The sequence below is a fragment of the Mauremys mutica genome, chromosome 10 (genome assembly GCF_020497125.1).
Source record: "Mauremys mutica isolate MM-2020 ecotype Southern chromosome 10, ASM2049712v1, whole genome shotgun sequence".
NCBI lineage: Eukaryota > Metazoa > Chordata > Testudines > Geoemydidae > Mauremys > Mauremys mutica.
The window spans coordinates 45,290,689-45,306,768 of NC_059081.1; the positions used below are offsets into that span (position 1 = coordinate 45,290,689).

Below are 16,080 nucleotides of genomic sequence, written 5' to 3' on the forward strand. Positions count from 1 at the left end.
ATATCCAGGTTGTTTAAGAAGGTGCTCATCCCAAAAAACAAACAAACAAAAATCATCAGTATTAGTAACAGTATTGTGCTTTTTTTTAAATTGCAATACAATAGAAACCAACCACATTTGAAATAACAAATCTGGTGATTGCTTTGAATGATATAGTTTCTCTTTGAATTTTCTTATGTGAATGTTTGCATCAATTTGTTGTTACAACTCAGACCTATTTGAAAGTGACTCATGAATCCGTGTTGTTAAATAAGATGGATTTCCATTTTAAAACTGATTTTTAAAATGGCAAATAATTGGAAAATGGAGGTGTGTTTGGCATCTTTTATCTGATATGTGTTTCTGACATTTTTATTGTGAATTCTAGCAATTGGGAGCAAACCTTATTATTTTTATTGACCATCTTGTTTATCTTATGAAAACTTACCTTTCTAAACATTTTGTTTATTATTTACCTCCATGAAATTGCACTTTATTCCTTCAGAGCTCATCTGAGGGAGGCATATATTGTATGAAAAGTAATAGCTCATAGTTTATTGGATTGTTGACAGTATGCCCCAGAGAGCACCTCTAAAATTATATTCATGGTGCCTGTAATCATATTTACTGCATTCAGTTATGACTCTATTTCATTTACAGGATATGCTGTTGGAGCTGGCCACTTTCTGACACCAGCTAGTACAGAAGTAATTGGAGGAGCTCCCCAACAGGAGCAGACTGGTAAAGTAAGAGGTGCTTTGTTGTTGTTGTAACTTTTCCTCTTTGGGTTGTTGCAATGGAAAGCTAAGAGAGTGGATTTCTGTGGTCCAGGGGAGCACAGAGAATTGGAGCTTCTCTGAGTTGGTGAGAAGGAATGAAAGGAAATGCAGTGTGAAAGAGGGTCTTGCTTGTTCAGTGGTGCTAAGAAAGGATCAGGCAGGAGATAATGCATGACTGTATTTTATTTTAAATTGTGTGTTGTCTTGGTGCCTTTTGGGATTTGTCTTTCCTCTACAGCATATTTAGTATTTCATTTTTCTTACTGACAAACTGTAAATGCAAAGAGTTGAATTTCTCCTATGTTTTCCTCTTATTTTAGGCATACATTTTTAGCATTGGGACAAGGGCATTAACTATTCTGTCTGAACTAAAGGGTAAAAAGGTAACCTTTCATGTTATTTTGGTACATATTATAACTTCTTGTGTGTTGTCTTAAAGATTTGATGATTATTCACTTCTTGTGTGTGTGTGTGCACAGCTTGGTTCTTATTTTGGAGCTGCTGTTTGTGCAGTGGATCTGAATACTGATGGCCTCTCAGACTTACTGGTTGGAGCTCCAATGCAAAGTAAAGTCCGAGAAGAAGGAAGGGTTTATGTTTACATCAACTCAGGTTCTGTAAGTGTGTCTTCTTTTTTTAATTTAATAGTAATTCTGACTATTTAAAGTAATTCTGGTCCTACAAACCGAATAGCAGTATTTTCTGCTTTGTTACAGGAATTCTGAGATGATGCATTTGAACTGCATGATTTACAGTACAACTATGTATTCTGCTAAAATACCACCATGCAAACTGGGATCTTAACTGAAACCTACTTTATGCTAGTATCAGGGAATATGGTAGAACAGCAGTATGATTTTGCATATGAATGTATCAAGTGCTAGCCACATCTACTATAAATCTGGTGTTCATAAGAGAAAGTGTTAAAGCAGAAGAAAGAGCAACGTGATTTCATAACTTGATATGCTAGTTAGTGTGTTACTGCAGTCTATTTGCATGCACTCCACAATTATATTGCTTATTATAATTTGAAAAACAGATATGTTAGCTTCTTGAAAGCCATTCTCTTAACCTCCAAAAAAGGGAACAGTTTGTGAACAGAATAGGTGATGCTTCAAACTCAAAGAGCTTGCAGCTGAGTGAAAGATGTGTAGTCACTAGTAGCATTCAGGAAAAAGAATGGTAGATCGCTTGATTCCCCATATTTTGATAAATGAAATAACTGGAGTTATTATATATTGGTATTTGTTTTTTCTATGATTTTTAATCAGAGGTTAAAGTGTAATCACTTTTTTTCATTTTCATCTCCTTAGTTTTAATTTAATTTTATTTTTAGAAATTTTATGCTCAATTATTTTCTCTCTCACATATGCATCTGCTATTATTGTTTTCTTACCACAATTTTTGTCTTCATGAAGGGCTTGATTATTCCTTGATGCTTCCAAAGGTGCTTCCAGCTGTCCAAAGATCATATTAAGTCTATGAAATAGGGAGTGAACTGAGATGAGATGAGATGGGAAAATGGCACTCCCTTTTAGCATGATGTTCTTTGTGGAATTGCAGTGATCTGTGTGCTGTTTGATGTAGGCTTGTTATCGCACACAGATGTTCACCATTACAACAAATTGTTTCCCCCTTTTTAAAAAAACAATTCCAGTATGAAAAGTGATTCCATTAACATTACAGAGTCCTGTATATATTATTTTTAGTGATTTTCATAACCAATGTGGTCAATTTAAAGAGTGAGATTTTTTTTCTGGCTACCTGCCTTGCATTATGAAAATTGCCCTGGTATGTTAAAGTCAAACTGGGCTCAAGAGCCAGCTGTTTGTAGTAAACAATTCTGTTGATGAGTCACAAGAAGAGAATCCAGTTCCCTCTCTCTGAGTTGTGGTGATTGTTCAGGGCTAACAAGAGTAAAAAGTTGTTAAAAACTTTTTTAATGAAATGTGCAAATGTGATTCTGAAAACACAGAAGGATCAGGCCAATTTTATATGTTAATTTTTCAGTGGAGAGCCACACTTTAAGCTCCCTTTACTTGTGCAATTCATATATCCTATAGCAGCCTTATGATTCAGAAATGTGTATTCTGAGATAGCATATTACTATCTTTGATAGCTTATGCACTGAAAAGGTCAAAAACACGTCACTGGAAATCCCTTTTTTAATGTACATTTGTTTTTGTTTTCCTTTAGGGAGCAAAGATGCTAGAATTGGAGATAGAACTAGCTGGGAGTGACTCTTATGCAGCAAGGTTTGGCGAATCCATAGCTAATCTAGGAGACATTGATAATGATGGTTTTGAAGGTATTAATGAGTATATTTGTAATTCATGACAGCAATGTAATATAAATATGAGGAGTGAATGTTTCAGGAGATTGCTAATGGATGAAAGGGCCTATCATTCTACACCTGTGTTCCGAATTTACTCCAGGTCCATAGTCATTACCATCTGATAACTCTTCTCTTGTGTGAAACTATAATGTTAGACCAGGTTGTAGTGGGTGTGTGTCCAAATCGTGTCAACCTGTCTCAGCAGAGAGGCCAAGGACTGAATGGATATGGAGGCTGAATTACCCTCTCACCTTTAGATGAAGTCCCTCCCTCCCTCATGTTGGTGTGACAAGGTTGGAAAGTTTACACTGCTGTTACCTGTACTAGATCTGCTCAGAGGACAGAGAAATTCAGTCTCTGGGGTTGTCAAGAGCAGTGTGTTCACATTAAAAACAACACCAACATGCAAGGTCTTCTGAAAATTGCAATTAAAGGGTCTACCACAGAGAGTCAATGAGCTACAATGGTTTTAATGGTCTTCTCTTACTTCTCTTCTGTCTAAAATATCTTCCTCCCCTTCTGTTCTGACCATGTCATCTCCTCCTTCAGCCCTTGAACTAGCTTAAGAAGTGGCTTTCAGACATTTGGTTTGGGTGGGAGTGGCTGCAGTTAGCTAAACAAAATGGGATGGAAACCCCAGAGGAAAGGGAGGCTGAGGAGAGTGGGCCAAGTGGCAGCACTCATGGTGTCATGTCTTTATACAGAACGGGAACACTCAGTGTTTCCACTCCAGCAAGTAGAGTGTAGATCGCTACTCTCTATCAGCAGAGAAGGCAGGCAAGCAGACACCCTACGTGTGAGGGAAGAGGAAGTACTTCTCAGGAATTCTCTGCTGGTTTCTTGGGTCCAGGGGAGGCTCCAGGCACCAACACGCCAAGCGCGTGCCTGGGGCGGCAAGCCATGAGGGGGCGCTCTGCCGGTCGCCACGAGGGCAGCAGGCAGGTTGCCTTTGGCGGCATGCCTGCGGAGGGTCCGCTGGTCCTGCGGCTTCGGCGGACCTCCCGCAGGCGTGCCGCCGAATCCGCAGGACTGGGGACCTCCCGCAGGCAAGCAGCCACAAGCAGCCTGCCTGCCATGCTTGGGGTGGCAAAAATACCTAGAGCTGCCCCTGCTTGGGTCCCCTTTATAAGCTCAGTCACAGGTTTTGCTTTCTTCCTCAAAGTTTAATCTATATAGGAGAAGCTAATCATACCCAGGCCCAAGAACAGGCAACCTTTAATGTACTAGGTGTCTTTTTACTACATCAGATTCACCCTGCACCTACAACTTTCACTGTATCTCCTTTTATTCACCCTTCACTTCCTATACTTGTCTTGGTTCACTCTTCTTACTGCTCCTGTTATCTCACATTCTTGGCAGTACACTCTCTGTCATGCAGCCCCCTAGTCTGGAAACAATCACCTTCTTCTCATCCTCTGAGCACCCTCTCTCTTCTTTCAAGAATCTTTCCTCCTGTGCTTTCTTCCTCCTTCCCCATTAATCTCCATAGCTGCATTTTTTCCTGTCCTTTCTTTGTTTTGTATGCAAGCTCTCAGGACAGAAAAAACTTCTTACTCTGTTTAGAAACTGACTTCTACCTTTATGTGATTAATCTATCCAAATGATGATGATAATTGGAAAATATGGTATGTCAAATTAACATAATTTGAAGATAAGCCAAAAGTGTATAGTGTATAAAGAGATCATCATCATGCAAATAGTTATAAATTGTAATTCCAGTGGTGCCCACAATGTGCTAAGTGGAAAAAGTTGTACAATCAAAAGCTGTAATAGGTAATATAGCATAGAACAGATAACATAATAGGTAATATGACATAGAAGGGGTATGATAAGAGAGATAGGAGAGATGAGACAGCGGAGGAGGAGGCAAGGCAACTTAAAACTGAGGAGGGAGAAAGTGGAGGAGATATTTCCTGTAAGAGAAATATGAAAAGAACTCTTGAATGATGAGAGAGTTTGTTTATAGGAAGTGCAAGGAAAAAGTATATGAAAGCTGTTTTTTCCCCAGTAGTTTAAACCCTATGAATCAATTAGTTAAGTCAGTTGGATGTACATTAGTGAATGAGTTTAACCCAAAGAATGTGTGTTTAGTCTTAATTAGATAGCACAACTGTCTGTCATATTTTCATCTAGTCAGTAGAGATGTAACATTTTAACCACTGAAGTATAGTACTGGATTAAATCAGAGAACTTTTCAACTGAACCTAGTCGGCAGAGACTTTCCTTTCGTGAGTTTTTTTTGGTTTGGTTCCACTTATATTATTACACTTTGCAAAGAATCAGATTGTTTATGAGTGAAGCAAAAAATCTGTTCATTTCCCTTGGTGCATTTTGAACTGATGTACTCTGTATCTTTCTTTTGGATCATTTGCTCTGGCTATTTGAACAACTATGTTTGTGATTTAGGAACTAGTCTATTGCTATTCTTTCACATCTGCACTCCCCACTGGAATTAAATCATGTAGGCATTCAACATATTACTTTGTTTAAAGCCAGTTACCTTCATTTCCCTGTTATATGCCCAAACAAGCATGTTAATGAGATGTTAAGCACATTTAAAAATAAGGAAAATTGACTTGTTTTAGACAAAGTAATAGCGTATGGCATGTGTCTCACAGCGTTAATCGTTGTGGGAACAACAGAGGGCAGCAAAATTATCATAGTTTTAGGAATGGGAGGAGATCTTTTCTTTTTAAGGGCCATTGATCATTTTGGCTATCACTCCTTATTACCGTTTAAAAATCAAATGTAACCTCTCTTGTAACTTGGCACAACTGCACTGGACAACATGAATGTGGAACTTTTAGTGTGCACTAGCAAGCGCCATGTGGCCAGCTAGTGAACAGCAGAATTTACCCCTCTGTAGCATGAACTAATATGCTGTGCAGACAAACCCTTCCCAGCTGAAGGGCTGTTCTCTTCACACTTCACTGAGTCCCCATCCCATCTGTTGTCACCAAAGTGACTGTACCACAGAATAACCACGTCTAGACAGGCATTCAGGCTGAACTGTCAGTGTAAAACAGGGCAGAAACCACACAGCAGCAGTACTATTGATACGGCTCTTTCTTTAACTCCTGCAGCCCCTTTTCAAACTTCGGATATTTCCGTGAGCCCCTCTAATTCCTCTTGGAAGAATGGTGTATACTTAAAAAAAGGCAAGAGCGAGCCTTCATTCTGAAGCATTACAAAAAAATGGGGCCCTGAAATGAAACTTACTAGTATGAACCATGTACTTGGGCATAGGTCCATTGAGCCTCCATGCAGGGGTCTGTTATAGCTTGTGTGATTTCAGCATCAGGGCTACATGTGTAAATATTTTACACATAAATTACAGCTATACATTGATCTTCATGTGTCATAGGACCAATCCAGTCTGCTTCCTGTGCTCTTGCTGAATAGGTTATAAAATTTGGAATCATCATACTTCATATCTGCTGCTTGGCAAAACATTTTATAAACTTGTAAAAGCAATATTTGACTCCTTAAATATAAACTTATCAACCTATACTATCTCCCATACATGAAATATAAACAAATTCAAAATGAGAAAACTGTATAAAAACATTTTTCTTGTTTACTGATTACATATCATTTCCCTGTATTAAAATAAAATCTTTCTACAGATGTTGCCATAGGGGCTCCCCAGGAAAATAATCTAGAAGGAGCAATTTATATATATAATGGCAGGAAGGATGGGATATCTTCATCCTTCTCGCAGGTATGGCTTTCTTGATATTCTCTTAAAAAAAAACATTGTACAGTAAAGTCTTTAAAATGATTACATTTAAATTTCATTGGAGCAGGTTGTCAGCATCACAGCTGCAGCACTTAAGTGAAGACGCTCCTACGCCGATGGGAGAGCTTCTCCCGTCAGCATAGCTAATCCCCCTCCATGGGAGACAGTAGTTATGACAACGGGAGAAGCTCTCCCGTTGACATACAGCTGTCTACACCAGGAGTTAGGTTGGTATAACTACATTGCTTGGGGGTGTGGATTTTTCACACCTCTGCATGATGTAGTTTTGCCGCTATAAGTCTGTAGTGTCGAGCTGGCCATAGTGCATTTCTCTTTGTCTTACCTAAGGGACAACTGAATATATTTGAGTTTTTGAATTTCTGACCTTTCACTTAGTATGTAGTTTTTATTTTGATCTCAACCTTGGCCATTTTTGCACATACATATTCCCAGCGTTCTATGCTTAACAGAGGTTGGTTTTGTTAGCACTTCCACTGCAGTCATATATGACAGTTCTGGATTCATGCTCACCATGCATATTTGGATGACCCATCCTATTTATCTGCTGTATGTGTCTGGAGTCCCAAACTGTTTGCTCAGGTCTATTCAATTAACAGGGATGAGAAATCCTGCCTCTTTGCTACTCTCTATTTGGCGATTCCTCTCGAGGTGGGATTTAGGTCCGTCATTTAAAGGGCCATTGCCTTTTTATAACAACTATATAGTCTAGTGGAGAAATCTGCTTTTTCTCAATGTAACAGAAATATCTGAATACATTGTAGTTCTCAGGCATGGATTATGGGATATAATATTTGCAACAAAGGAACCAATATTGGATTCAAACTTACTTAAACCGAAATCAAGAAGTGATTGGGATAAGGCGCAGAGTGGTTGTGCTACAGTTTCCCATTGGTTACCACCTAAAATAAATATTACTTAGAATGTTTGGAAAAGCTCATTTTCATTTAGGGCAGTCTTTTATTTTTCAGAGAATACAAGGACACAGAATCAGCAACACTTTAAGCATGTTTGGACAGTCCATATCAAGTGGCATCGATGCAGATAACAATGGTTATCCAGGTGAATTAAACCGTCATTCCTATTCTTCCTGTTTAACATAGTATAAATGAAATTAAATGTAAGCTGGTGGGAAACAAACCAGCCATGCTACTCAGAATTTCTAACATAAATGAAGGAGAAAAAACTGTGAGGGACAGACCATCATCATAACAGTTTTGGAAGAGAAAAAAAGCAGTAAAGCTGAAATCAAGAGGGTTTTTCTGTGGCAGGTTAATTTCCTATTAGTTAAGGATCTCAGGCTCAAAACTAAGTTTGTGGTACAGTAGAAGAGAAAATAACCATAATATCTGTTTGTAGTACTGACTGTAGTACTTCATCCAGTGATGTCACAATCTGACATTTATTACATCGCCATTTTCAACATGCAGGTGCCTGACGTCAGTCATTGAATTATGGAATTACGGAATAAATTAGTTTGTACTGGCAAAGTCTTGATAATCAATAAAGGTAGTAAAGGAAATGACCAGCAGTGAAAGGTGTAGCATAGAACTTGTGGCCCAGGGGACCGGAGCCTTAAGTTATGGCAGCCTCTGCAAGGCGACATATGGGTGGCCCCAGTGCTGACATGCCCCTGTTGGCTCAGCCATGGCCCCTGTGCTTGGGCTTGAGAGAGGCTCCTTGGAGGAAAAGCTCCTCACTTGTTTTAGAGTCCCTTTACGCCAGAGAGTCCTTAGGGAAAGTTTTACTGCATAGAAGCAGAAACTCCATGACTAAAGAGAGACATAGCGCTATTTAGATCAGTGTTTCTCAAACTTTTGTACTGGTGACCCCTTTCACACAGCAAACCTATGAGTGCGACCCCCCTTATAAATTAAAAACACTTTTTTGTATTTAACACTATTATAAATGTTGGAGGCAAAGCGGGGTTTGAGGGTGGAGGCTGACAGCTCGCGACCCCTCATATAATAACCTTGTGACCCCCAGTTTGAGAACTCCAATCTAGATAAATGGTTCAAGTGAATACATCTATCATAGACTTATGTTCTTCTGCTTTGGTGCCCTCTACTTTGTTCATTCACTATCTCCAAATAAAAGACTTTCTTGAGAGTCAGGATAACATTTTCATGAGCGCCCAAGTTACATTTTGAAAAGAGACTTACACATTTACGAGCCTCACTCTCATTGAAAGTCAATGGGACTTAGGCTCCTATGTCATTTAGACACATTTGAAAATTTTACCCTTAGACTAAGGCTCACAGAGTGACTTCACATTGTACCTTTACTCTGTCATGTGAACACTTTACATTTAATTTTAACGAGAATAATAATTCTAGGTTAGAGAAAAAGACGTAAATGCCTCTTATTTTAGCTGAATTGTACTTCAGCTTCAGTAAATTTTACTTTTAGTGGACTTTGAGTTGCAGCCTTAGCTTATAGCATTAGCAATGGCAGGAACATTAACGTGAAGCCTTAACCGAAAGTAAACAGATACTTATTGAGGACTCTGCATTGGAAATGTCAATGATAGATAAAGTATCTCTCTGTATATATATTAGCATATCCCCTCTAATTAATAATGTGCAAATAGTGTTTTAATATAGTCCAAAGGGTAAATGTGCAGTAAGGTACTTACGCCTGAGAAGTGATTCTTTTTGACTAATGATGCACATATATCTTTGTTTTTTTTGTACAGATGTAGCAGTTGGTGCATTTCTCGACGATTCTGCCGTGCTGCTGAGGTGAGGCTGATACATTTCAGTGCTTAAAGACAGTTAGACTTAATTGTAAATTATGAGATGCAATTAAAAAATGTGTAATGTGCTAGTGACCTCTTAATGCTCTTTATGGTGTTTTGAACTTCAGTCATTAAGGACTAGAATTTTATTCTACACTGATGTATTTAAGTAAACAGCTCTGAGCAAAAGGAAAGTGACATCCTGAAACAATAAAACCCTCACATTCAACATGTAAAATTCTATTTTTATTCTTACAGTGTATAAGATAAGACACTATCATAAACATTATATTTGAAAATAACAAATGTGTGCAGAGGTAATTTTAAATTAATGCTGAAGCATTTTGTGACCATAAACTGTTTTGTATTCTTAGAACAAGGCCAGTGGTGATTGTTGAAGCTTTTTTAAAACACCCTAATGCTGTAAATCGAACTAATTTGGAATGTGTGGAAAATGGCCAACCTGCTGTGTGTGTGAATTTAATGCTTTGCTTTACCTATGAAGGACGAGACGTCTCTGGTTATGTTGGTAAGTTACTTGATAAATATTTTGTATTGAATACATGGATCAGTTTCCATGCTGTAGAATATTTTACCATCTGGACTATAAACAAATACTGTGTTTGTAAAGTAATCCATCAACCTGAACCCAGTAGGTATCACTATGAAAAATCACTAAAAAGCTATTGCAGTAGGATTAAGGAGAATAAACAACAATGCTTTAAATATAGATGTAACAAAAGAAATCCAAACAATGGTATGGGTCCAATACTAGACAGGAATGGTAAATTAGCAATCATGATGCAGAAAAGGCAGAATTCAATAAGTATTTCTGTTCTGTATTTGGAAAGAATGAGCATGTATTCATGTCTTACAGTGATAATGAAATACTTTTTGTTCCACCATCAACAGGAAAGGACATAAAACAGCAACTATTAAAATTAAACATTTGTAAATCAGTAGGACCATTTAATTTGCACCCAAAAAGTATAAAAAGAATTGGCTAAGTTGCTCTCTGAACCATTAATGTTGATGTTTGACAGATCTCGGAACAACGGGGACTGGGACTAACAAAATTAACACCACTCAGGATGGTTTTATCAAAAACAGACTAATGTTTTTATGAGATTATGAGTATGGTTGATAAGGATAATTGTGTTGAAACAACTTACTTAGACTTCTTTAAGACATTTGACTCAGTGCTTCATTCTGATAAAATATAGCACTCTACAAATTCAATGCATCCCATATTAATGAATTAAAAATTGGTTAACTGATCGATCACAAAAAGTAATTGTAAATTGGGAATTGTCATTACATGGAGGGTTTCTAGTGAGGTCTCACAAGGTTCTATTCTCAGCCCAATGCTAATTAAATATATTTATCAATGATCCAGATGAAAATACAAAATTATCGCTCATACAATTTTCTTATAACAAAAAAGTTGGTGGAGTGATAAATAATGACAGGGACAGATTGGTTATACAGACTGACCTAGATTGCTTGGTTACGATGTCAAATGCAAGTTCATACATATAAGAAGAAAGAATATACGTCACACTTATAAGATGGAGGATCCTGTCCTGGAAAGCAGTAACTCTGAAAAGGACTTGGGGGTCATTGCAGAGAACCAGCTGAACATGAGCTTCCTCATTGTAGCAAAAAAGGTGAATGTGATCTTTGTATGTATAATCAGGAGAATACCAAGTAGGATTAGGAAGATATTACATCTGAATACACTATTTCTGAATACACAGATAACTGGCTCTGTGGATGAGGGGAAAGCAGTGGACGTGTTATTCCTTGACTTTTAGCAAAGCTTTTGATACTGTCTCCCACGGTATTCTTGCCGGCTAGTTAAAGTAGTATGAGCTGGATGAATGGACTATAAGGTGGATAGAAAGCTGGCTAGATCATCGGGCTCAACGGGTAGTGATCAATGGCTCCATGTCTAGTTGGCAGCCGGTTTCAAGCGGAGTGCCTCAAGGGTTGGTCCTGGGGCCAGTTTTGTTCAATATCTTCACTAATGATCTGGAGGATGGTGTGGATTGCACCCTCAGCAAGTTTGCAGATGACAGTAAACTGAGAGGAGTGGTAGATACCCTGGAGGGTAGGGATAGGATACAGAGGGACCTAGACAAATTAGAGGATTGGGCCAAAAGAAATCTGATGAGGTTCAACAAGGACAAATGCAGAGTCCTGCACTTAGGATGGAAGAATCCCATGTACTGCTACAGACTAGGGACCGAATGGCTAGGAAGCAGTTCTGCAGAAAAGGACCTAGGGGTTACAGTAGACAAGAAGCTGGATATGAGTCAACAGTGTGCCCTTGTTGCCAAGAAGGTTAACAGTATTTTGGGCTGTATAAGTAGGGGCATTGTCAGCAGATCGAGGGACATGATCATTCCCCTCTATTCAACATCGATGAGGCCTCATCTGGAGTACTGTGTCCAGTTTTGGGCCCCACACTACAAGAAGGATGTGGAAACACTGGAAAGAGTCCAGTGGAGGGCAACAAAAATGATTGGGGGCTGGAGCACATGACTTATGAGGAGAGGCTGATGGAACTGGGATTGTTTAGTCTGCAGAAGAGAAGAATGAGGGAGGATTTGATAGCTGCTTTCAACTACCTGAAAGGGGGTTCCAAAGAGGATGGATCTAGACTGTTCTTAGTGGTAGCAGATGCAGAACAAGGAGTAATGGTCTCAAGTTGCAGTGGGGGAGGTTTAGGTTGGATATTAGGAAAAACTTTTTCACTCAGAGAGTGGTGAAGCACTGGAATGGGTTACCTAGGGAGGTGGTGGAATCTCCTTCCTTAGAGGTTTTTAAGGTCAGGCTTGACAAAGCCCTGGCTGGGATGATTTAGCTGAGGATTGGTCCTGCTTTGAGCAGGGGGTTGGACTAGGTTGGACTAGATGACTTCCTGAGGTCCCTTCCAACTCTGAGATTCTATGGTTCTGTTTATGAGATCATAATTGGAACACTGTGTCCAAGTCTGGCCCATCATTTAAAAAAGGATGTTCACAAATTGGAAAGCTTCAGATAAGAAAAAAGCCGTAGAGTGAAAGACTAAAAAACAGGGGTGGGCAAACTGGATATGGAAATTGTATGGTGGGCCATGAATGCTCACGGAATTGGGGTTGGGGTTCAGGAGGGGGTGAGGGCTCTGGCTGGGGATGCGGACTCTGGGGTGGGGCCAGAAAAGAGGAGTTCAGGGTGTGGGAGCGGGTTCCGGGCTGGGGTACAGGGGGGTGAGAGCTCTGGCTGGAGGTGCGGGCTCCAGTGTGGGGCTAGAGATGAGGGGGTTGGGATGCAGGAGGGTGCTCCGGGCTGGGACTGAGGGGTTTGGAGGGTGGGATGGGGATCGGTGCTGGGGCAGGGGCACGGATGGGGTGGGGTGAGGGCTCTGGCTGGGGGTGCGGGCTCTGCAGTGGGGCCAGAAAAGAGGAGTTCAGGGGGTGGAGCAGAGGGTTGAGAGGTTGGGGTGCGGGGGGAGGACTGGGGGGAGGTGAGGTCTTTGGCTGGGGGTGCGAGTTCTTGGATGGGGCTGGAGATGAGGGAGTTGGGGTGCAGGAGGGTGCTCTGGGTTGGGACTGAGGGGTTTGGAGGGTGGGAGGGGGATCAGGGCTGGGACGGAGGGGTTCAGAGGGTGGGAAGGGGATTAGGGCTGGGGCAGGGGATTGGGGCATGGGTGAGGCTCAAGGGTGTAGGCTCTGGGTGGTGCTTACCTCAAACAGCTCCCGGAAGCAGCGGCACGTCCTCTCTCCCTCTCCTACACAGAGGCGCAGCCAGGCGGGTTTGCGTGCCAATGGGGGCTGTGGGGACAGCACCTACAGACAGGGCAGCGTGTGGAGTCCACTGGCTGCGGCTCCACGTAGGAACTGGAGAGGGGACATGCTGCTGCTTCGTGAGCCACAGCATGAGTTCATGGAGTGGCCCCCAACTCCGCTCCCCAGCAGGAGCTCAAGGGACGGATTAAATCGGCTGGCAGGATGTAGTTTGCCCACACCTGCTAAAGAAGCTCAATCAATTTAGTATATCTAAGAGAAAGTTAAGAGGTGGTTTGATCCTGGTTTACTGGTCCCTGCATGGAGAATAGATTTCTGATAGTAGATGGCTTTTAATCTGCAGAAAAAGGTGTAACAAGATCCAATGGTTGGAAGCTGAAGCTAGACAAATTCAGACAAGAAATAAGGCACTGTTTTGTAATAGCGAGGATAGTTAACTATCCTCAGCAACTTATTTTGTGATGTGGTAAATTCTCTATTGCTTGAAGTCTTAAAATCAAGACTGGATGTTTTTCTAAAAGATATGCTATACCTCAAGCACAGGCCATAGGCTTGATGCAGAAATTATTGAATGAGGTTCTTTGACCTGTTTTATGTAGGAGATCAGATTAGATCACTATAATGATCCCTTCTGGCTTAAAATCTATAAATATTTCATTAGCTACATTACTACTAAAAGAAGTTGTGCACATTATATCGGAGGGGCAACCCTGTAGTTAAGGTTATAACTAGTTTTCTATTAATATGCCTGAATTTTTACCCTTAATCATCTAAACAAATAAAAGCTGCATAAGTTTTATCATAAGTGGTAGCAGAGTTGCTAGAGAATTTTTGAGAAAACTTATAACTCATCAGGCAAACTCCTTTTGAGATATGGGAGGTTAAAAAAATCTATACAGTTTTCAAAAAATTCAAAATTTTTAATTTTGGGGGCGGGTGGGGAGAAAATGGCTTATTTCCATAATAGGATGGTCTAGAGACTCTAAATTTGTTTTATTCTTCTATTCTCAGTGAGCATTTGAGTGTTCAGGAAAATTTACATTATTTATTTGGATTGATCATTTCAAAATACCAAAATAAATAAACTCCAAACTTTCTAAGGCCCACCTCTGAGCCATCATACTTCTCCTGAGTTTAAGCAACTTTGTAAATCCTTAGTACGACCAGCTAGGTTAAAGGACATAGCAGAATTGTCTATGTTAAAGTTCATAAAGAATTACAAAGGCCAAGCAGTATAATGGGGATGAGGGTAGAACTTTGAATTGCTAAACTTTGTACCTGTCACTGCTTCATAAGGACAAGGGCTCCAATCCAAACTCCTTCCCATCTGCCAAAAATGCTTCCTGGTCTAGCATGGAAAAGTGCTACACTTACTTTCCTAACCTTCCTTCGTTCACATAGTGCATCTGCGGACCCTGTGTTTCACCTTGTATAGGGACCCACAAAACCTAGTGCCAGCTCTGTGTGAAAATTGCCATGTCCAAGGTCAGTTTGATTTAATCCTGGATTTTCACACTGGAGGCAGGTAGGAAATTAGTGAAGGACAAATAGCAATACTCAGTGAAGATCCATACTAGCTGACTAGCAGTAACATTTTATCTAAATATGAAAACAATACACCAAAATCAGCCCTGGTGTAAATGCATGCAACTCCATTGATTTCAGTGGTTCCACAGGCTCATATCAGGGATGAGTTTGGCTCTGTGAGTCAGAAGGGAAATAATAAATTTAAGAGAACATGTTATGTATCTGCATACATACGTTTTCTTTAAAAATTGTGAAGTTATTTTTTTCTTTAAATTATAGTTTTGTGTATATTCCCAAGGGTTCAAAAATACATTTAACATGATGCTCTTTAGAGCATTTTGAGACAGACATTATGTATCCAGCAGACTGCATTTGTAAGTGATGAGCTATAACTTCTACAATAAATTAGTGAAAATAAACATGTTTCAAAGATATTTTGTAAAAAGCTTTTACTTACTTGTTTTTTAATCTTGCAGTACTGCTTTATGACCTAAGTGTAGATGTAAGCAGAAAAACAAACACTCCTGCAAGATTTTACTTTTCTTCTAATGGAACATCAGATATGGTCTCAGGAAGTATGGAGATTTACAATAGCAATGTTACCTGCAAAAGTCATCTGGCATTTTTGAAGGTAATGTAATCTTTAGTATGTATTTTGTTTAATACAGTAACATTGTCATATGTGTAAGGGACACACCTACCTACTTTTTTAAAAAGTCTTTACATAGTCTATTTATGATACCCTCACAGAAATTAAAAAATAAAATGTCTGTCCTAGCAGATCATAACTTTGTCCATTAAGTAAATGTTGAATCCCTCACACACGCGCACACACATACATACACACGCTTTTCCACCCTTTGCTGCTTAATGGATAAGTCAGTGCGACTCTCTTGACTTTTCTAAGTGTGTGCCAGCATTGTTAATGTCAGCAGGAATGTGTACCTATTAACTTTTATTTAGATGTCTCCACTAGGAGAATATAGGCATTCCTATATTTGGGGTGATAGTAGGATTTAAAAAATCTTGGTAAATATTTTTACCATTTCGACCCTATTTTAGGGAAGAGAGAGTGAGAGACAGATGGCAAACTTTGTGGCTACTGAGAAGATATTGCACAGATTCACTATAGGTGGAAGAGAATCCTATATGTCAACATCTGATCAGTAGTGCTGAGC

General features: G+C 39.7%; 1 protein-coding gene across 1 annotated transcript in view; it reads left to right on the forward strand.

Annotated features, from left to right (window-relative positions):
* The window catches only part of ITGA4 (integrin subunit alpha 4), a 57,535-nt gene that overhangs the window by 16,226 nt on the left and 25,229 nt on the right, over positions 1 to 16,080 (forward strand). Inside the window, exons 7-15 of the mRNA XM_045032674.1 lie at positions 640 to 725; positions 1,079 to 1,141; positions 1,238 to 1,375; positions 2,955 to 3,066; positions 6,720 to 6,814; positions 7,822 to 7,912; positions 9,546 to 9,591; positions 9,962 to 10,116; positions 15,379 to 15,533. Coding sequence (XP_044888609.1) covers positions 640 to 725; positions 1,079 to 1,141; positions 1,238 to 1,375; positions 2,955 to 3,066; positions 6,720 to 6,814; positions 7,822 to 7,912; positions 9,546 to 9,591; positions 9,962 to 10,116; positions 15,379 to 15,533 — 941 coding nt within the window. The remainder of the gene's footprint in view (positions 1 to 639; positions 726 to 1,078; positions 1,142 to 1,237; positions 1,376 to 2,954; positions 3,067 to 6,719; positions 6,815 to 7,821; positions 7,913 to 9,545; positions 9,592 to 9,961; positions 10,117 to 15,378; positions 15,534 to 16,080) is intronic.